Source organism: Chenopodium quinoa, unplaced genomic scaffold, assembly GCF_001683475.1.
Source record: "Chenopodium quinoa cultivar QQ74 unplaced genomic scaffold, ASM168347v1, whole genome shotgun sequence".
NCBI lineage: Eukaryota > Viridiplantae > Streptophyta > Magnoliopsida > Caryophyllales > Amaranthaceae > Chenopodium > Chenopodium quinoa.
This window is the reverse complement of record NW_018743919.1, coordinates 4,819,510-4,842,347: the sequence shown is the minus strand read 5'-3', so window position 1 is coordinate 4,842,347 and position 22,838 is coordinate 4,819,510. Positions and strand designations below refer to the sequence as shown.

The 22,838-nt window shown below is 35.7% G+C and overlaps 2 protein-coding genes across 2 annotated transcripts; one reads left to right on the top strand and one right to left on the bottom strand.

Moving 5' to 3' along the window:
• The first annotated feature begins 322 nt into the window (after positions 1 to 322).
• Positions 323 to 17,573, top strand: LOC110687514 (ADP-ribosylation factor GTPase-activating protein AGD4-like). The gene is made up of 19 exons (XM_021864174.1): positions 323 to 651; positions 1,317 to 1,393; positions 2,133 to 2,230; positions 2,807 to 2,877; positions 4,712 to 4,774; positions 5,788 to 5,832; positions 6,700 to 6,765; positions 8,738 to 8,785; positions 8,884 to 8,979; positions 9,062 to 9,103; positions 9,480 to 9,707; positions 9,859 to 9,990; positions 11,763 to 11,981; positions 13,008 to 13,091; positions 13,180 to 13,446; positions 14,845 to 14,963; positions 15,286 to 15,376; positions 15,471 to 15,910; positions 17,278 to 17,573. Exons 1-19 carry the CDS (start codon positions 604 to 606, stop codon positions 17,390 to 17,392), a joined length of 2,349 nt encoding a protein of 782 aa, XP_021719866.1. The 5' UTR covers positions 323 to 603; the 3' UTR covers positions 17,393 to 17,573.
• A 1,001-nt stretch (positions 17,574 to 18,574) lies between these two features.
• On the bottom strand, positions 18,575 to 21,086 carry LOC110687568 (double-stranded RNA-binding protein 4-like). The gene is made up of 5 exons (XM_021864224.1): positions 21,074 to 21,086; positions 20,325 to 20,590; positions 19,429 to 19,645; positions 18,940 to 19,184; positions 18,575 to 18,658 (listed from the first exon to the last, which is right to left on the bottom strand). The coding sequence occupies exons 1-5, from the start codon at positions 21,084 to 21,086 to the stop codon at positions 18,575 to 18,577; spliced, it is 825 nt and encodes a 274-aa protein (XP_021719916.1).
• Positions 21,087 to 22,838: the final 1,752 nt, after the last annotated feature.

The following is a 22,838-nucleotide window of genomic DNA, read 5'->3' as shown; positions in this document are numbered from 1 at the left end:
GTTTGCTCAATACGGAGATGATTACTTTTTTAATTTTTAATTGAAAAGAATTGATGAAAGAGAAACATTGTAGAGGTTCATGTAGTGGTTAGGAGAGTAAAAGTGTGGTTCCTACAACCAAAAATAGTATTGGGTAAACTCAAAAAGACGGATTAAAAAGGAAAACGAACTAATTTCCACTTATATTTTTTATTTCTCCATAACTTTTTCATACAAGGAGAAAAATAAAAGAAAACTAATTTACAATTATGATTTTCCTTAAAAATATGCTTTTACATTTTTCATTAAAAATGTTTTATGCCAAGTCTAACGGAGAAATACACCATGTTCTTACAAGACCTAATTTTTCAAGAACAACTAAAACTAAATAAAGGAGACAAAAGAATTGACTAGTGTTTCTAGTATCTGTAAAAAAACAAAAAACCAGAAGGGTGTCAGGAGAAAGGCGAAACTTGGTAGCGTATGACAGTGAGGTGACATCTAACTCCCAACTCAACTCGAATCACCTCGCCATTTCTGCAACTCTCTCCTTTCGCTCTCCTCTTTCTTCATCACTTTCACCTTCATTCTCATATTATCACCAACCTTAATTCCTTACCTCCAATGGCGTCCTACATTGATCTAGAAGATTCCCCCATGTTTCACAAGCAGGTACCTTTAATTTCCCGTATTATTTTCATTTAATTTGATCTGCATTTTGTATATTTCATTTTATTAATATTTTAAATCGATCTGAAGTTTCCGAATTAGTGATTTGCTTTATTTAATTGCGCGGCGCATAATTGAGTTGCAGATTTATATGATTTTTTTTTTGTGAATTTTAATCGAATTGAAGAAATTGTGTAATTAGGGATCATATTTACCTCCTTTGTTTTCCTAATGTTATTTGGGGGGTTCTGTTGATCTTAAGCTGTGACGGACCGCTTTGTTAGCGAGGGCAATGATGTAGACGGGATTTAATTTACTTACGTACCTAAGACCTTCACCTATTAAGCTGGTTGGCATTGCGTTCTTATTGATGATTCTTACATTACACTGTAATCTAGTCTCAATTTATAGTGTGCCAATAATAAACTTGCGAATTTTGATCGTCTCTTTTGATTTTGCATTGAACAATTTGAGCCATAGATGCTTTTTATTAGTTATTGATTTATTTTATTGGCAAGGTAATGAGGTATACTTTTTTAGTTGATATGTTTCTAATTCTAGCTATGAGAAGGTGCAAGTAGTGTGATGTTACTTATAGCAGCAAAGCGAAACAAGTGTCGTAGAAGAATGCTCTATTTGATATGAGTATGACTTTTACTATTGAGCAGGTGTTTTCAATGGAACAGACGACCGATGAACTAAAGGATCGCTGTCAGAAACTTTATAAAGGATCCCAGAAATTGCTGTGAGTATTTTGAAGAATTTATCTCTTGAGTAACATTTATTGTGAATTCCCTTTCCTATATTTAGGAAATTATTATGAGAATATTTCTCATGATTCTACCCACCTCGAGAAATTATGACATGAACCAAGAATGATTATGCAAAAGGATAGTAGATAGACAAGGTTGGATTAGGGCGATACACCTCTAAAGAATGTAACTTGTTTTAACCTATCTACCTATATAGATATCTATCCTACTACCGATTACAAATTAAGTATACAATAGGATTTCTGTGCAATGGGATATTGACTAGATGAGGGGAAGACTATGAGGCATATAATTAGCTATGGGAACAAAGAAATCGAGGGTAGATGATACAGTTTATGTGTAACATAATCCACTGCTGTAGGAAACAAAGCATGGACCTTTATAGAGAGCAACTTAAACCAACAAGGCCTTGTTTCTTTTTTAAAAGGGCTAGATCTTTCTAATACTCCCTTTGTTGAGTATTGAATTGCGCATCTTGCATAGTTTCCTTAATCACCTAGTAGTGGGCCAGTGGTTGTTTTGTTTTTTTCCTTAGGGTTTCTTGTCCTTCCCAGTTCAAATTCGTTGCATCTTTATGCAACTCTTTCAATGTGAAATCTAAAATTTATAATGTACCTAAGAACATGAGTAATATAGGATTAACAAGGTAGATGGCATGCACAATCAGTAGTAGGACCTATATCTGAAACTAGTTTACTCTTGATACTGCAGGGCTGCTCTTTCTGAAGCTTATGAAGGGGACACCAGCTTTGCAGATGCTTTAGAATCCTTTGGAGGACAGGATGATCCTTTGAGTTTGTCTATAGGAGGTAAGTTGCAGATTGAGAGTTTCTTCCTCGCTTTGAACAGCAGAAAGCAGGCTTGTGTCCTTGCTTTTTTAAAAAATACGAATGTGTAATAGTGTAGTAGAAGTATGGTGTAATTAATATGAGGAGGTCAGGAAGTGAGTATGATCGGAGCTAATTGATCATTGACTAAGTTTCTATGTCGCTGAACCATGAGTTTAGGAAAGGGTTCCTTTTATAAGATGTGCATCATGTTTGAGTAGCATTATTGTACCTTTCTAAGATGTGCATCATGTTTGAGTAGCATTATTGTACTTATTCAGCTGATCTTTTTTCTTTTAACATTCTTTTTCATTTAATGAAATCCTTTTATTAATATTAAGAAAATACAGCATTGTGCAATGATCTTATTGATGGTTCAAGAATCGATTTATTGTTGACATTATGGTTTGATTTAAAGCTTGATCATCTCTTAAAACAATTAAGTAAGGAGAAACGCTATTTGATTGAATTTTGTTTGGTTTGGTACTATGTTATTTCATTTTTCCCAAGTATGGCATTGTGTATATGCTGCTTTAATATTATAATTGTTTTCTTCAGGTCCTCTAATTTCCAAGTTCACCAGCGCATTCCGGGAGCTTGCAACTTACAAGGACCTTCTTCGGTTGCAGGTAAGCCTCTTGTAATAACTTCTTTATTTGGTAGTTGTATAAATTATCTGAAAGACACCTAGGGGTTACTTGATAACCTCCCAAGGATGGTCTTAAGGCCTTAAAATCTTTTGGTAACAGTGCTTCAGTTTTTTCCTGCTATTTCCTTTTAGTTGCTTGGAAGCCTGTCAAAATTATCTTATCACTCTACTAGCGTAAGCTTAGTAGATCAGGTAGCTCACTAGTTAAACCTATATCATACACTCAACTTTGCTATTGAAAATTGAATTTTCTTGTTGCCTTTTCAATTGTCTTTCTCAGAAGAAAATGTTGAGTACATGTGTGTACGCTCTCTCAGACGTACGTGCACACATATTATTATTGACAATATACGATGCACATATATACACATGTTATGATTGACAATATCCAATGCCTCTGACAAGGCTTCTCACTGATACAAGTTTAAGAGAGGGTTGGATATGCCCAACCTTGCCTTGTGATAATGCAGCGACTTTTTCTATTGTGCGCTTTCGTCGATTACATAATCTGTCCACTTTACAAGACACTCCTGTTTCAGCATTCTATGTGAGCAATGTCTGGACTCCTCTTACAGAGGCATCCCCGTGACAAAGAAACAGAGGAGCTCGCCTTGATTTTTGAGCTTTAGTGTCTTATCAGAGGTAAGGGATACTAGGATGTGAGTGGGGGAATTGTTAGGCATCTCTACTTGCAATTAGTATTTGGTTTGCTTATCTTCACCGCCATGTTAATTTCTTTTCTCCACTGGCATATTTATTTGGAAGGCAGAGGCTAGTTATGGTGCTTTTATTTGGACCTTGGAGTTGGGTAGAGTTAATGATATATTCTGAAGGAATTGACTAGATATAGCTATATCACCAAATATGTGCATGTTGTGTCGTGCCAATAGTGATCTGCTTTCATATCTTCCTTCATTGTGAGATGATGCGTCATAATTGGAGGCTTATTGCTATCTAAGGGAGTATTGGGTTATCCTTTATATAGTGTTGGAAATGCCACAAGTTTGTTTTGTGAACTTTGGAAGGGCAAAGGAGAACATGTAGTGGCATAATGCATTTATGGTGATCTTGTAGTGCTTGTGATTATAACTAATTGTGCATGTTTGTGGGCTAAGGCTGCTTTCTTTGGTTTTCTAGAAAGTATCATTGTTCTAGAACCATTTTGATTAATTCATTATGATCCATAGCTTCTAAAGTGATTCCTTGGACGTTATTGAAGTTGTATAGGAGGGTATGCATGGGTATATTAAAATATATGGTTTGGCACGAATATTCAGGTGTAAATATAGGTGCTGTTGCCTTTGACCATATTATCATCAATCTTATGGTAAGAAAGTACCTGTTTCATTTCACAAAATGCCCATATACACAGATTACATATGATGCTTTATCTTTTCCCTGAGAAGCCATGTACCCTATCACATATTTTAAAAACATACAGAATATTAACAATCACATGCTATACAGCAGTATAACAGCACTGAGTGAAATTGCTGTATGTTATCACCATAGGATAACAAGCTATCTTTTAATTTTTTTTTTTGCTTTGAAGTGCCTTGGGGCCTTCTGATTTTTTTTTTTTTTTTTTTTTTTTTTTTTTTTGGGGGGGGGGTGGTGGGGATGAGTTGCCTTTATTTTTATTTTTTACCCTTTATTGGCGATTTTGTGGGTATCGTCTCATCTTTGGGCCTTTTCTTGGAACCCTGATTTCCTTATCCTGGTATTAAAATTGATTTCTGGTTTTACATTTGATATTTGCTGATTTTCTATAACTTTATGACATCATATTTAATGTGGATATCATTCTACTGCAGGTAGAACATGTTTTAGTTGATCGTCTCCAACAATTTGTATCTGCTGATCTCCAAGATGCAAAGGTACATATTGAACTCTACTGATGAAATGATTGATTGTGTTTAGAAATATTCCCCAATTTGCCTAGTGTTGCAGGAAATGTGATTGTTTATCTTTTCACATATGTATTATAACTGTCTGCAAAAAACCCTCAATAAGTTGCCCACTGTAGACTGGAGACTACCTTTTCATTTCAAGCAACATCCTCTCTCTGCAATGCAGGGTAAAGTTTTTCTCATCTCTTATGCTTTGGCATATTGCTGTAGGCGAAAGCCTTTTAAAACTCTTACAAAAGTTGTATGTCACATATGTTGCTTTCATTAGTTAATTACTGTTGTCTGCTTGTCACACCAGAGCAACATCAGAACATTTGTAGTTCCTCTCTCACTGACTCATTATGGAACCAGAGTGCTCTGTGTAGTGTGTATACAATCAGTTGCCATGTCCCTCAATAATGGCTCTAGGTCTCTAATAGTCTGCTCTACTGCTCTGATAGTATACGATCAGTGTAAAACCCTTAAAAAAAATCATATTGCGAAAATTGCAATGCAGTCTATCATCAACGCATCATATCTGTTCCTGCTACTGGCTTAAAGTCTTAGATATCACATAAAATTTACGTAGTCTTTTTGAAGGTTGTATGACTTGTATCTAGTACATATGCTGTATTTGGCTGATTTAATTGTTTTGTTTGATGTTAAAGTTCTTGTATGATACACTCTTTTTAGTTGAACTGATGTTTTGAGCTTCATACATGTTCTGTTAAAATCTCACCTTTTTTGGTGAAATGCCTGAATACTTGTCTAGAATTTTGTGATGGAAAGTCTAACATACACCAGTGTCAACTTCCCGGACAGGGCAAAATTTTATTGCCCTGTTGTATTAGCACTCATCTAAAGGTTGACTGAGTATTTTGTTGGTTGTTGTCCAATGTTCTTTCATGATCACTTACTGGCATAACTGTATTTATGCAATGTATTTTCACGCTTCCTCTCTGCCTTCATATTAAGTTTAAATACATCTTCTTCCCTTGCAGGATGCCCGCCGACGATTTGACAAATCTATATATGCCTATGATCAGGTACATATGACCCACTTTCTGTTTTACCCCATTTTATTCTTTGCATTTCTTTATCTGGACCTTTTTTCTGTTTATAAGCACTATCAAGTGTCTATTTAAAAGATACTTCTGTTCCTAAACGTTATTTACTAAACTACAGAGTGCTATATAGAGTAAAATCTTCTTCTTTCTTTCCATCACGTCAACCTATTTTTTGTCTCCATCCCAGGCTCTTCGACAATTATTGCCCCTATCCTGTGCACGCCCTTCACGTTGCTTGTATTATTAAGTTAGCCGTTGTATACCTTACCATTTTCTCATGTTTTCATTTGTTTTTGGAGTGCTTGTCCTTGGGGGGGGGGGGGTCTTTTGGAGTTTTATTATTTATTTATTTTTCATATAGCTCGGAATGCAAAAACTTTCATAATAAGTATTTTGCTAGTCCTATTTCTTTTTTCCAATTGTGTATGGAAAGCTAAGAGAGGATGATGGCATTTTTGTGGACTGCATGTTTGCACCTATTAGCTATTACCTTTTTTTTTTTTTTTTTTTTTAATAAATCGCACCATTTGGACTTTTTCACTATTCACACATCTCTCTTTGTCCATCTTTGGTGTTTTATATGTTAGAAAAAATATAATCATGTGGGTCCTAGTGGATTCGTCTTGAATTGTACTTTTCAAATGCCGTATTTTTATATTTTCTTACTAATACCAATGGATAGACAAACATGAAACACCAAATGGTGCAATTATACAAAAAAATGGAGGGAGTATATGTTAACAGCTTCTTCATCATCTTCTTCCCTTTTTATTGTCCATATTATATCATTTCCTGATCAACTTTATTTTGCTTTTGCTCTTTTTTGGAAAACACAATGAAATTTAGGCTCGTGAAAGATATGCCTCACTAAAGAAAAGCACTCGTGAAGACATTGTTGCTGGACTAGAAGAGGTATGTACTGATAATTGATCTGTATCTTTTGCTTGTTCTTCTAATCCGATATACGATACAAATTTTGTTTATCTTTCTCAAAAATGTAATAGGTAACCACATGAGGGTGACAGAGTCTTGATTTTCTCCTTTTCTAGCTTACGAGTACATTTTGCCTTATATATCTAGCCCTGTGACGAAAATTTATCACAGCAGCATTATTTACCTTTTAATTAGAATTTGTAGTATCCATATAGGTTATTGTGTTTGTTTTATATTTAGTTATTCGTCAAACCAGATGCAACTCACTCTGAGTTTTTCCTGATTCATGTAATCATTGGCCTTAGGATGAGGACAAAGGATAAGGGATATTGCATGATTGATAATGTCATTAAGTAAGGATCCTCAGCTGGGGACTCTTCTATTGTGCAAATGATTTTTTTGCATATGAGTTTGCAACTTATGTGAACTAGGTTGTTTTTGGAGCTGAGAAAATAATGATTTGTCTGGTTAAATTTGTGGTTTATAATCCATATCAATCATGCTGGTTCTGGATAAGGATTTTAAGATATTATGGAGGAGATGCTTCTTTTGACTAGCTTCCTAAGTGTTGGGGCTGGATCAAATTTTGGTATATTTGAGGAGACTTAAGCTATGTTTATAGTTTGGGTCGAGGGATTGTCCCATCTCTTGGACAACGTCATAATAGAGCTTTTGCTGATCTAATTTGTGATTATTAATGGGACTTTATTTAAAGATGTATGGACTGATATAGATCCTAGGTTTTCTTATTCCAGTCTCTGCAGGAGATGATTCTGTGTATGAAAAAGGGTTTTTTTTATCTGATGGAGAATACTTATTGCTGGAAGATCTTCAGAAGGCTGGCCTTGTGCTTCTGATTCCCCCCGATGCCTGCAAACTTTCCATATCTTTGTACTGTGATAATAAATTTTCCCCATGTTCTGGAGTGTGGGATATATATATGTGATTATTATCAATCAGATGGCTTATGCAGTTTCTCTCATTATGGGTAACTTTTAACTCTGTTGAAAATGAAGCCACGGGAGATGAGTTCTATCCTATTCAATTTAATCCTAATCAGTAGAAATTCAGGTTCACTGTCTTTTGGAGCAATAAGAAGGAAGAAAATGCTCCTTAGCCTTTGCTGCTGAGGATGTTGCTGCAAATTGTAAAAATAACTTGAAGGTGTCAAATTTAATGCTTGGAATCAGCTGTGAGGACTAGGTTTTAAAAAGAAGTTATATTAACGGTTTTTTCACCTTATATCCTAGAGTAATTTGTTTATTCACTATATACCCATGAAAAATTTCAAATTCACCATATACCGCTTTGTTTAACAAAAATGTCACCAAATGCCCAAATGACTAACGGACGTTAACTCCGTTAGTCATCAAGGCTAATTAAGTAATTATGCCCCATATAACAACATATGATTGGTTCTCTTTTAAATTATTTAATTTTTAAAATAATTTTTTAATTAATTATTAAAGTAATAATAAAAAAAAGCTCAACCACCACTCTACAGCTCAGCCACCCTCCCTGGCCCCACTCCCGGCGGGCGCGCATTCCTCTTGGAACCCCCACGCAGGCGCCACCCCGAGCCCGACCCTCTGCCGTCACCCATCCCCTTCCCCTGAACCACCCTCCCCCCACCCTAAAACCCCCTCCCTTCCCACCCGCTGGCGCCCAAACCCCCTCCCCCGCGCCAGCGAATCCAATTTGCCCCTCCCCTTGCTGTCTTCTTCCTCTCTGCAAAACCAAGAATATTCTCTATGATACTGGATGCAAAGAAGAAAAGGCTACAAGATTATCTTTCTTGTATCTATTTGAGCATTCAGTTATTATCTGCGGGTACATGTCTATCTTAAAAATACTTAACTGTAGCATCCCAGTGCATCTTTATGACATACCTTACCAAAAAATGTTTCATTTGATTTCCAGTTTTGAGGGAATTTTTTTAATTTCTTTGCAGGACCTTCACAACTCCAAATCAGCATTTGAGAGAACTCGATTCAGTCTGGTATGTTGAATAATATTGTTGTTTTTTGTTTTTCTCTCTTCATTCCTTTCCCTTTGGTTCTGGACATTTTTTTGACCTCTGCCAGTTAAGCATTCCAGGTGAATTCTCTCATGAATGTCGAATCAAAAAAGAAATATGAGTTTTTGGAGTCTTTCAGCGCAATTATGGATGCTCACCTTAAATATTTCAAGCTGGTAAATAGTGTGAACTCTTCTTGCTTTGGAGCAATATTAATGACTATGACTAGGAAAACTGAAGGACATACAATGATTGCAGGGATATGAATTGTTAAGTCAAATGGAGCCCTTAATACATCAGGTATGTAATCAAATATCTTCCTGTCATTTTCCTGGATCTTCTAGGGTGTGAGTATTCAAAATGTATAATGTTTGGATATTATCTGCATGAACATATCTTTTTTTCTTTCTTACATTTGAATTCATTTGGATATTATCTGCATGAACATGCCCCGGCTCTCATGTCCAAACCTAAGATGGAGTCCCTATTTGTTAGATGTGAGCCTTGACAAGTCAGATACACAGATGTGTACCATATCTAATGTCCTTATTTGAGTTCATTTGACTTAGTATTTAGGCTCAATTTCTAGAGAAATAATGAATGTCTCCTAGCTCTTTATAATTGGTCTGGCTCTATTTGCATTGCTTTACACTCATAAATTCTAATGTTGCTACAGGTATTAACATATGCACAACAGTCAAAAGAGGTTGCAAATGCTGAGCAAGACAAACTTGCAAGAAGAATGCAGGAGTTCAGAACTCAAGTGCAGTTGGACAACTTACGTGTTACAAGTAACACGGAAGCCTCAACAAGCGTTGACAGTACTCGGCCTACTCGCCCTGTTGGTATGGGTTCCTCATGCAAAGATATAGAGGCGATTATGCAGTCTACTACTAATGGGATGGTAGCGTTCAATCTCTAATGTTATTTCTTGTATTAAATCATCACCTTGTAGTTCCTTTTTCTTGGAGGTATAATGCTGTTAATAGGTGGTCCTATCGTAACATGTTTTGATGCCACTGTACCTTTTTCTTATGGGTTTGTTTTTGCCACAGGTCCAAACCATCAAGCAAGGTTACCTCCTAAAACGCTCTTCAAGCTTGAGGGCAAACTGGAAGAGGCGGTTCTTTGTGCTTGACAGTCGTGGAACATTATATTATCACAGAACCAAGGGCCCAAAACCAGTGGTAAGCCATTTAACTGTTACGAAGTACTTCCTTTGTTTATTTTTAGCAACACTTCTTTTTTTCATGCTTGACAATGCACATACAAGTTCAATCGTTACTATCTCTAATTGCCAATTAGTTGAAAATTATAAGAATTTGATATTTTTGAGATCGTAAATTGAGACGAGTCTAACAAGATCCTACATGACTGTTTTTCTCTCTATTATAGATGACCAAATAAAAACAAAGAGGGTGTTTGAATAGTGTCACATGCAAAACGTAACATTTAAAGATAGATGGAAGAAGTATGTTTCACTGGTGGTTGGCTTCGTTAAAAAAATTTATTGATCATCAAGCAATGTGACTTCATCAGTAGAACATGCTGTCAATTTTCTAATCTTTGTCGGATGTCAACCTTTCTTACAGTTCCCCAAGATAAATGTCATTAATTACCCTATCCATGAATTGTTTTTTGCATTATGTATTGTGCTTCTTTATATATAGCATCTTTGGGTACTCTATGTACTTTTCATTTTTTGTGAATTTGTAATATAAAATTTTGACTTCTGATGAAAGGAAATGTCATTCATATGTAATATGTACTTTGCATCTTTGGGTACTCTATGTACATCCCAGAGATAATATTTCAGTTAAGTGAATTCTGATGAAAAGAAAGAGAAAGAGAGTTAAGGAGAGAATGCTGTATTTACACAGATAGAGGGGGTGAAGGAAAGGAGAAAAGGGTGAGAAATAGTGGGGAGAGAGAAAAAAGAAGGGAGGTGTATGAACAGAAAAAGGAAGGGGGGGGAAGAAGTGGGTGAGAATAACAAAATAAGGGAATGAGAATGGGAAGAAGAGCAGGAGGGAGGGGCAAGGAAGAGATGTAGCATTACAGCAAGAGTGGGATGAGCATGGTTAGGAGGTAGGGGTAAGGGAGGTAAGTAGAGAAATTCAGAGGAGGAAGAAATGAGTGAATGAGTCAAAGTATGAAAGGGAAGAAATAGCAGGATTTGCCTGATGGAGGGAGGAAGTCTGAGAATGAAGTGGGAGGCAAAGATGAGCAGTCATACAAAAATTGTGAACACTTCAAGAACTTTTAGGATACTAGTTGTTTTTGTAAAATTAGTTTTACATTATCTGATCTACCTACACTGTCTGTGATCTGAAAATGTTTATAACCCCTGTTCCTCCATGTGTAATTGATTAGGTGGCTAGCTTTTTAAGCATTAAGACTTCTGATGGAGATAACATCTGTACTTAGAGGATCCATGGAGGTCTGTAGGATTTTTTTTCCATGTAAATCAAAGTTTTGTTTAGATATTTTGATCTTTCTGTTGTTTGTGTGTTGTTTCCGTGCTGGTGCCGATCTTCTACTACAAGGATGTTTAATTTTGGATTTTTCAGTGTTGGATTGGTTGTCTGGATATTTTTGTTGATTCAGAAATTTGTCCCTTTCTTAACTTCTTAAAGTAAAAAGATAAGTTAGCTCAAGTGTTATTGATTCCCAATATTTCCATGCCTGGATAACCTTTTTCTTGGTTGGTCCCCTGACAATCAAAGAGAACCTACAATTGGACCAGGAGCGTAAGAGTTTAAAATCATTTAAATCTTGAAAAGGACTCGATGCTAGATTAAGCAAAAGAAATTTAAATTCAGTTAATGGTAAAAGGGATATTGTGAATTGACAGTTTGACACATGTCCTAGTGCAATTTATATATGCTTTTATTGCTATGCTGGTTTTCAACATATGCCAGCTAATGTTTTGGATGTTTCTATTTCTAAACTTCTTCAGGGCTCTCATTCAAACCAATCTACTTCTGTTGGAGAGCAAAATAACAGTGTGTTTGGGAGATTTCGTTCAAAGCATAATAGGACGCCATCATGGACTGAAGATAACCTTGGTTGTCGTACTGTTGATCTTCGTACATCAACAATTAAAATTGATGCAGAGGACAGAGATCTCCGTCTTTGCTTTCGAGTAATTTCGCCATCAAAAACATATACATTGCAGGTACTTTTCTTAACTTATAAGTTTAAGAAACTACTTAATGAAATAACCAAGCAATATCCCAACATCATTTACCCGCATATTGTAATGCACAAATAACATTTTTTAGTCTGTATAAGACTATAAATGAGCTCCATTTACTCAGTTCAGATTATTTTGCACTTGTGGGCATTAGTTAGGACTATTCTGTGCCTCTTCCATTATTATTTCCATAATCCATGAATCAAAGTGCAATCTTTTGTAGTAATGATGCCTGTAATTTTTTGTCAAATAGCAATAAATACTTTTACTTTATGACAATTTGATGGTTGTTATTAATAGTTCTAACTCAATTAACAGATGCTTTGTTAGTTATGTACTATTACGGTATTACCTCTATACATAAACTTCACATAGCCTTGTCTTTTTGTGTCCCCACCCTCTCCCTTAAGCTTTGTCCGTGATCATGGCAGTTACTCTTGCATATGGTTTTCTATGCTACTCCGTAATACGATGGACTTGCATAATTACACTGTAGATTGCATGAGGTGCATATTGGTTACATATCCCACATTTTTGCTTTCTCGAATTTTACCTTTTGTCTATCTTTGGAGAATCAATCATTGTCTTTAAAATATTATGGTACCCTGTCAGTTCTTAAAATTATTCTGTTGCAACCAGTCAGAACTGATTAGGGTATGTATAATTTTTCCAAGGTTCTATGAAGGTGTCATGATTTTTCTTAGTTTTTTATATGACTGTAATAGATATTATTACAGAAATCCATTCTTTTCTACTTTGTATTTGGTTTTGAAGTGGTTGAGAACTTCTGTCTGTAGAGTATAAACATCAATTTTTTGTGCTGTATAATTATGAGCCCTATTGATCATGCAGTATACTAACAGGGAAAGAAATGGTGGCTATGATGTATGGGGTACCTCTTAGTTGTGCTTATGTTTTATGTTCGTAATCTGTATCACACCATAATTAAAGGCTCGGTACCTCTGGTTTTTTCTTTTGGTCCATGTTTGTAATTTATGGTTTTTACAGGCTGAAACTGAGGCAGATAGAATGGAGTGGGTCAACAAAATCACTGGAGTTATTACTTCACTTTTGAATTCTCACTTGGAACAGGTTACTCAGCTTGCCGCTGGTTACAACTCACAAGTCATTTGTTGAACGCTTTTTTATTTAATGCTAACTGTGAAACAATAACCTTCAGGAGCCATTTGTTCCAGTTGTTGAAAATCACAACTCATGCATTGCGAGTGAAGCTATGTCAACCCCTATCTCCCATATTCGAAATGTGAGCAATGATACGGATAAGCTCACTGTTGGCGTCTCTCAACTCCTTCAGCAAATTCCTGGAAATAACCAGTGTGCAGAATGCAGCGCTCCTGAGCCTGATTGGGCCTCATTGAATCTTGGCATCTTGATGTGTATCGAATGCTCAGGTGCCCATCGCAATCTTGGTGTTCACATCTCAAAGGTAATTTGAAATCTTGCTTTTCCTCAAACATTAGCTTTATGCTAATTATCATGTGTAAAATGACAATTATCAATGCATTTAGTTTGAACATTCTGAGATTATTATGCATTACTTTTTTTTTTTTACCTGATCTTGTTGTCTATAACTCTCTTAAAATTCTCTCAAGCCTTATCAAAATGATTCAATATAATTGGTTTCTGGTAGAATTTGAACAGGCATATTCACCAGGGTTCTTATTACTAGTTACTACCCTTCCCCCTATCCTTATCATTATAGATTCCTGGGCCATTCCTACCAGGTAAGACCACAATTCGGTTAGAGGTTATTGCTGACAGCACAATGATAATCAATCATAATTTGTAGGTCCCTGTTATTCCGTAACAGGCCCTGATTTGTACTCCCTCCGCCCCATTATATGGCGCACATTTCTCGTTTTTCACAGGAATTAAGGGAGAGGGAGTGTGTAAAAGTATGGGTTTTATTATATGGGAAACATAAAAGCAAATAATTACATTTACTAAAGGTTTGGATGTATGAGATTTTTATTTGGGAAAGGTAAAAACAAAATAGTAAATAATGACATTTGATGAAGCTTTAGATGTAGGAGTTTTATAATGGAAAAAGTAAAAAATGAATGATGGCACGAAATAATGGGGAAATGTAGGGATATTTTATATAGGAAAGGCAAAATGGTAGGAGTATTGTGGTAAAATTATGTACTACCTCTGTTTCATATTATTTGCAACTTTGGGGTATTATTTGTGAGATTATTTGCAACTTTGGGGTATTATTTGTGAGATTTAAAATATTTCAAAGTTACAAATAATATGAAACGGATGTAGTATAATAGAAATAAAAAAATTGGAAACACAACATTTTAGGACACCCAAAAAAGAAAACAAGCATTATATCGGTATTTTAAAAAAGTTGCCCCTATTCACAGGTCATTACTGGTCATGTGCTTTGTCTTGCACTTTGGCGTTTCTTTTGGTGTACATCAGCTACCCTTCTTTCTGGAAGAGTTTTCCTTGTTCCAGGATGCTGAGACAAAAGTCATGCTCCTTTTGTTTGGTTGGATAATCATTTTGTTTAATAAATTATCACAGTGCTGTGCCACTTAACAAACCAGATTTTCATTTTGCTTAATGAATTATCAAAGTGCTGTGCCACTTAATAAACCAGCTTTTCTGCATTCTATTTTAGGGGTGGGGTTGGAGGTGGGGTTGGGGGATTATTTCGTATTATTAGGCATCTGATTGGAATTCCTTAGGTAAAAAGCACAAAATATCATGCGATAATCTACATTAGTTGTTTTTTTTTTTTTTTTTTTTTTTAATTCTTGGTCCATCTAGTCTAGTATGGACAAAGTCAATGTCAATTCTTTCATTCCTATTGTAGGTTCGATCTATAACGTTGGATGTCAAGGTTTGGGAGCCGACAGTGTTGGAATTATTTCAAGCACTTGGTAATGCTTACTGCAACTCTGTGTGGGAGGAACAACTGTCTGTTGATAGGAGGTAAACAATTATGACCTGAAACTTTAAACACGCTCTGGGAATCTTACTTACTATATGACCTGCTTTCAGAATTTCAGTATTTTGCCTCCATAAATTATTTATCGATCTAGTCCAAGTATGTGGACGAAGTAAATTTATTGACAAAGTATTTATTTATCTTTTTGCGATGAAAATTATTTAAGTAGAAGAAATGATGAGCATATTTTTTAAATAAGTTCTTAAAGATAAATTTAATTAAGAAAATCAGTTGCTGCCTCTTTCTTTGACTCCCAATGTGCCGAATTTCCTGCTTATTAAATTTTGTATAAACCTGCAAATGCAGAAAAGAAGAATCAGATAGTTCTGTTACGTCCATTGTGAAACCATCTTCGAATGATTCTTTCAGCAAGAAGGAAAAGTATGTCCAGATGAAGGTAATAAATATGATATCTTCTTGTCTTGATGGAAAACCTCCAGGTTACTGTTCTCCAATGACGTTATAACATGATTTCTTTGCCCTGGTTTCAGTATGCAGAAAAGCAGCTAATTAGCCTGAATGCAACCGATTCAGTCCTCGGTTCACGAGCCAGTGCTCTGTGGGAAGCAGTTAGAACTAGTAACCTGCGTGAAGCTTATCGACTGATTGCTGTATCAGATACCAGTGTCTTGAATACAACATATGATGAAATACACTGTGCTGACTTGAGTAGATTGGAAGAAGAGTTGGGCAAAGATGGTCACAAGTTGGATCCAGCTACATGCCCAAGGTTAAGGGGTGGTGAACCTGAAAAATGTCTACGTGGTTGTTCATTGTTGCACTTGGCATGCCATGTTGGCAATACTGTGATGGTTGAACTTTTGCTGCAATCTGGTGCTGATGTTAATATGCGTGACTTTCATGGAAGGACTCCTTTGCACCACTGCATTGCAAGAAAGAACGACGAGTTGGCAAAGTATCTTCTAAGAAGGTAAACATAATTTACCTAGAAATTCCTGCAGTTATGCCAAAAGAATACATCTTACAATTATAGACCTCATGTCTTTGTTCTCACTGTAAACTTGCTTCTTTTTCCTATTTAATTTTTTATTTCTGCTATAACTTATAAACTGTTGCTAGGCTATTGATCCAGTTGATGAAGGTCCCCTCTTAAAATATTCCCTCGGTCTGAACTTAGTTGTCATTATGTCCCAAACCCTTAATGAATTAACATGATATTAATAAAAAGAAAATCTTTATAATAGCCATGTTGTTTATGTCCACTCCTCATCAATTAAATTATGTACTAGTGACAAGAAAATTTGATCATAAGCCAATTCTAGTTTAAGAATTATTACTATGTATTTACTTTATTGGACTTCCTAGTTCCTATAATACTACTTAAATTGGACAAAGGAAATATTCAGTATGATGATTAACTTATGATATGAACTAGGATCTTTGGTATCTTTACTTTCCATTTCTAGACTTTACACCCGATCTAAACTTTCAAGTGACATTAGTAATCTAGTACCAAAAATAAGATTTTGGTTTTTTCTCAGCAAATCCTTTATTCTAGTTCTCACCCTAAACCTAGCCTCAAATTAAAAAAAACGTTTATCTTCCCCGAAATTAACCACTCTTACTCCAAATCCTAGGCATAATTCGACCTAGCATAGTCTAATTTGTCCAGAAAGGTTATAGATCTGAAGTTTAGACCAATTTAAAACACCATGGGCCCAAAAGGGTCTTCAACCACTGTAGACAAGAGGGGAATAAGATGCAGAAAAGACTAGCAAGTCGCCTTTTCAGAGGAGAGAAAGGGCAGCTTCGAGGTTAGCAGATGTTGGTTTGCGTCATTTGGTGATGGAGGCTGTGGTGGATGAGGCTTCAGACGTCAGTGGTTGATTGGCTGGGGGTTGCTAGGGATTTTGGGGTTGCTGAGAGAAGGGAGGTGTGTACTATGTAGTAAAGGTGGATGATCAGGATCATATGGGTAGCTAGTGGTGGTTGAAACCTTCTGTCTTCTTTTCTGAAGAACTGTGTCAAAATGGTTTCAAAATCTGATTATAAGGAATTCAATCTTAAAACATATCTACTTTAAGAAATATTATTGCTTTATAGGAGACATCCTACAATAGTACTTATTCCGAAAGTAACTTATGATTTCAACTTGAATTGCTGGTACCTCTAATTTCCATTACCAGAAATTTGTACATTCCTCAACCTCCTCCAGAACTTTTGAGTGACACAACACACAAGTAATTTTAGTTCTAAAGATAAGACTTTTTTTTCCAACCAAACCTTTATTGTTGTTCTGTTAATATAACTTTTTATTTATTACCTATTTGGCTTCAGAGGTGCTAGAAGGCTTATTAAGGATTGGGGAGGACTGACTGCACTAGAGAGAGCTATGGAGCTGGGATCAATTACAGACGATGTGCTCTTCATTTTGCTTTCTGAAAACGAGTAAACAAATTTTTTACACGAACTGTGTTGTACGAAGCCACAAAGGTACAGTGTGTTGAATTATAAATTTATACTTGTATTAATCTGGCTTGTGTAATTCAAACTATGTAAATTATAGTCATGTATATGCAAGCATGTATCATATATTCATATATATGAAACCAAGTTCAATCCAATTTTAGCCATTGTTTACTGTATGGATGATCTACGCATCTGTTTATAGTTTTGTTGTTCCATATTACAGTGTTTGGTACGGTGAGCTGATTATAAGAACGGTACCTTGATAACCCAGTTTTATACACATTATTCAATTACAGATACATGATATAACATCTGGGAAAGGTTTGGTCTACGCATAAATAGCATGCACATCCTCACTCTGCACTTAGGTTTTTGTATTTCACTCTACAACACCTTAGTTTCCGACTTTCGTGTTGCAATGAAATGGTAAAACCAGCCTCTTGGGAAGGGGGGATGTGAAAACAACAAATACTCTGTATCAAAGTAAAGTTTTGACAGATTTGTGTCAATGACAACCGCCGTTTGGAAAGCGGATGCTTATACAACCTTCTTATGGGAGAAGGTTGAATAGCCGATGCTTTTTATCTTTGGCCCATCCCTTAGCATCACTGATATAACTTTCCATGTACTTCAATTCCCAAATCCTATCTAATTTAGTTCTAAAATGAATGCTTCTTATCTTAAATATAAGACACTCTGATTTAATAATCCTTTAAACATTCATGCAACTTTTTCTGCAATTCAATAATTGTGAATCTTTCAATGGTTCCTAAAAAGTTGAAATTAGAGTGCTCTTGAATAAGATTGTTAACATGGATAGAATTGAATTTTACCATTGCTCGTCGAGAAATTGCACTCAGATTTTCCCTTATTCTCTTAGAGTCATTGTAGTTCAAGCACATAGTACGTACTACGTAGCCCTGATCAAACCAGAAAACTAAGGGTTGGAATTCTACCAAGACTCGAACTAAGCAAAAGTGAAACTATTTACTGTGCTATGATGTTTGCTTTGCCACAGATTCAAGTGTTTGCAGAATGCTGTCTAAGGATTTGTCAATTGGAAACGCTCAATGTTACTGGCTTTGTCATAATTTAAATATAGGTAGTAAATTAAACATATCTAGCCTAGCTTTATATACATAAAAGCATGTTTCCTGCTCCCAAATCAGCAATGCCCTGCTGAGCGCTGTTTAAAGCAGCTGCGTTGCTGTGTTACAGCAGTAGAATAGTGAGGAGCTGATGTTAAGTGCTGCAAGCAATGAACAACAAATTTATAAACAGGAATGTGTTTCTTACTGAACATATACAAAATAAACTGTATCTAACTTAACCCAGTAATCTTTATTGCTCTAAGAGATTGAAGAATTACTCGACAAAGATTATATCTCAAAAGCCAGAAGACAAGTAAATGATTTGAAGTGTTATGACCTCCCCCCAACCATATTTATCGTCTCTGAGGAGCAAAAAGGAAGTAAATAGAAAGTAACGTATTGTTCAATACAGCCTTGGAAAAATTTCTTACCGTGGTACCACTTTTCGATTCTGAGAAGCCCCAGAACCTGCACATAATCCAGAAGAATTGCATTTGGGAGTTTTTTGCATTTTTGAAGTACTTAAAGCTTTTGAAGAAACAAGCTGTTGATTGATCTTACCTTTGACATTTATGTTCCTTGGCTTCTTTAGGTTACTACCTGCAAACTTGACTGTTTTAAGTGCACTATAGTGTTTTCGCTTTAAGCTCGCCATTTGATTGAGAATAGCTCCAGAATTAGTACCTATAAGTGGGATGGGAGTGAAGGCTTAAAACAGTGATAAACTTAGAAACTTAGTGTAGAGTATTACTTTTCTTGTAATATTATCTCAGCCCTGAAGAAGTATAAAGCATAAGACAGTATCTGAATCGATTCATTGTAAGTATGCAGGGAGCTGCTACTGTAATGTAAAACATTCAAAACGCAAAATATACACAACTCAACCCCTAAAAATTAACATAGAAGTAATGGTATATATATAAATAACCTTGAAGCCACTGCAGTGCAGCTTGTGCAGCAAGCTGTTCTGAGTCTTTCTTGCTTTTTCCTCCTTTGCCAGTGAAGTTATTACCAGCCACTGTCACCGTGGAGACATAAATAGGTAGCTGTCCTTCTCCTTCCGAAGACCGAGTCTTGTACGCAGGCATATCTAAATGTTGTTTGCATGCATATTCATACAGCATTGACTTGCTACATTTTGGATCCTACAAAAGAATGAGAGAAGGTTATTGAAGGAAGACAAAGTTAAGACAATTGGAGCTACTAGTATCTTTGCTAGTGTATTAAATATATCATCAAATCATGGACACATTAAATCAAGTATGGAAACAAATCTGCAATCAGTTAAGTGTCTTGATATGGTTGCATATAAGTAGGCATTAGAAGTATTCTAGACCTAGCTAAGTCGTACTTTTAGGAAGGCTTCGACCATAATACAGATTATGTATATTGATGATTGCTGAATTGCTGATAACTACATCATGAGTTGGTTATGAGTGTCTGCAAGAAATCGGCCTTTACCCCATGTTTTGAGATGGATAAACAGAAACTATATGGTAACACAAGCAAGAAGGCATCCTATTGTTGCAGCTACTTGCCTACTTTGTATTGGATTTGGCGGCATGTCAAAAACAAGGCATTATGCAGTAGCTAGTTCATTACATTGATAGTGAACTAGTGAAGTCGATAAAGATTGGACTTACGGTGTCTTAAGGCAGGGTCCTTCGCAGATGGTTTGCCCAACATTTACTAGATTAGATAGCTTATGAAAACGATTATCAGATTTGCAATACTATGTTACTGACCAAAAAACAAAACCTGCATCTCCTTTTCAATCATATAAAATATTAAGGGCAAGTATCTAAGGATTTGCTTATAACACACCTCATGAAGCAGGGGTTTGGCATCAAGCTGCTGTTCATTGCATACAATACACTCATAAGCAAGTTTTGCTGCATCTTGTTCAGCTTCTTTGAGACGGCGAAATGTCAGCTTAGATGTATACTCCACTCCTTCAACAAACACAGTGGACCTGAACATTGGTGCGTGCTGAAATCCCTCGTTGGCTGTTCGATATGATGGGAATGGCAAAGCTCGTTTTTGAGTGTATTCTTGCAGCTTATTCTTGAAAATGGGGGGCTCATGTTTACCTGCAATTATTTGATCAAAATATAGTATGTGATCAACTTAGAATATAGAAAGTACACAATTAAATTACATTAAAAAGACAACAGATTAAATCAAGACCCGAACAAAAACTCTGTGTTTGCAAATAAATTATAGATGGATATTTCCTTCCGCGACCAACAAAATGTCATATAATTTCACAAGAAAAATTGAACCAGTGTATGCTAGTAAAAATGTTGTTTTGTAGTTAGAAAGCACAACATTCGTTATTAAAATTTTACTCTTTAAGAAGTTAATTTTACTCTTTAAGAAGTTATGTAAACTACCTAGCTATCTGATCATGCATCATTCTAGCACGAGTCTTCAACATTATTATACGCGTACCAACAGTGAGTTTATTATAACAATTTGGTTCACAGTATGGTTATTCATATGTTATTGTATACAATCCATGCAATCAAGCATTAAGAATAAGATCATATATATGAAAAGAAAGAAGAGCTTACTTGTTGAAGACATTGCTATCCTCGAAAGAGTTGATCGGCTTCCCAATTCCAAGTGTTTGTCTCTTCTCAGTTCCTATGAATGTCCATACAAAGTACGAAGTATAAGCTTAGTTGAGAGAGTGGCCTCTTTTTCCACCATGCTTTTGTTGAGGGAAGCATCTTGAGTACTGAATTCGAGAATATGACTACTAATTAGTGTAGATGGACTATACTGCCATCAGATATTAGTCCCACATAGCTTGTACTTAAAGGTTATTTTGGTCCATTTGTTTTGTGAATATTTAAGTGTGAAGGTCATATGTGGATATATTGTGACATCTTTTCGTTCACTTTAATAATAATTTACTACGGAGTATTAAAATTGTGAGAATATTTTATGAGAAAATATAAGTGTTCTCAAAAATTACTAATACATAGATTTTATAGGTGAGAAATCATGCGAAGTAGATATACCAAGTAAAGTAGCCACTTAGTGTATTCATGTTTAACACATAACCAAAACACAAAATTCGAAGAACACATGCAAAAACATGGTGAACGACACATTTAATTTAATTTTCACATGGAGGGAAAATTCTTCCAAGAATGGATTTCCTCTGTTATGGAGTTAAATCAAACCATTTATAATTACGAATGGATCTTTTTTGAAGAGGCGATTTGAGATATAGTTAAGGCCTAAGGGAGCACATAAGTGGGAAACTTTGACTAACATCCACTAAATGTATTATCTTCATAAATTACTTTGACTAATATTTGTTGGAAGTTTTTGATATAAAACAAGAGTGTTGGAAGAAAACAAGAGAGAGAGACTCACAAATGAAAGGGAAAAAGTCCCACATTGGTTGGGGGGAGAGATTTTGCCTTGTTTATATTTTGTAGTGTCTTAGCACTACTTAGTTGAGTGATTTGGAGGTGGGAGTTGTATCTCATACATGCGCGCTTGCTATGTCGGAATGTGATGTGTAGGCGTGGGACCCTCTTATTTTTTTTAGAGAAATTTTATTTCCTTTCTTTGTTGACAGAATATTCCTAAGCATTTAATCCGTTTTTTGACTGTTGGGATTGTCTGATTGTCAGGAATTTATTTTAATCTGGACGGATTTTTGGCTAGTTCTTCCCTTATTTTCTGCTAGTTGTTTCCTCACTGCCTATTTATACTCGGTTATACAACAATTCGTACCTCTCTCTCTTCTCTAAAATACTAAACACTAGGCAAGTATTCTAAATTCCAGTCGGGTTTCTGAGTCCACATAAACTCTGGCGCCGTGCTTATCCTGGAGGGCGACCACTTCTTGTCTACTGCACCGGGAGGTAGCGCGGAATCGTCTTTAGGTCAGTGGTTCGCCACGACACGGCTACTGTCAGTTTTGGTTCACGAATCAAGAGATAAATAATTTCTGCTTTATTGCTTGTAGTATAACAACATTTGAGTACAAAAAGTGAGGGATAAGTTGATAGTTCGCATCTATTTAGCTAAACTTCATCAAACTTTAGTTGTCAAGTTATTAATTCAATTATACGACCAGACAAAAGTTTTAAACAAGGCATAATTTGCATCTTGTTTAAGATCTTCCCAGGATAATCTTAGCGCATGTCTAAGCTTAGTCTTACCCGAAGTCTTAAGATAGGAACAAAAGCAAATTATTTAGTCTAAGCAAAATGGCCGAAATCCCTAACCTGCATCTCAAATTTCCGATGTTAACATAGGGAACTAGGGAAGGTGCAAGAAAATGGATGGTCCCCCTCATCAGCATATTGGGAAAAT

What these genes read in the sequence shown, in the direction of transcription:
- LOC110687568 (XM_021864224.1), bottom strand. An exon ending in TGCACTGCAGTGGCTTCAAG is followed by an intron (nt 19,185 to 19,428) that starts GTTATTTATATA and finishes TCCCACTTATAG; the next exon opens with GTACTAATTCTGGAGCTATT. An exon ending in CTTCTCAGAATCGAAAAGTG is followed by an intron (nt 18,659 to 18,939) that starts GTACCACGGTAA and finishes CATTGCTTGCAG; the next exon opens with CACTTAACATCAGCTCCTCA.
- LOC110687514 (XM_021864174.1), top strand. Translation starts at nt 604, where the DNA reads ATGGCGTCCTACATTGATCTAGAAGATTCCCCCATGTTTCACAAGCAG. An exon ending in CTATATATGCCTATGATCAG is followed by an intron (nt 5,833 to 6,699) that starts GTACATATGACC and finishes AATGAAATTTAG; the next exon opens with GCTCGTGAAAGATATGCCTC. An exon ending in TTGGTGTTCACATCTCAAAG is followed by an intron (nt 13,447 to 14,844) that starts GTAATTTGAAAT and finishes TTCCTATTGTAG; the next exon opens with GTTCGATCTATAACGTTGGA.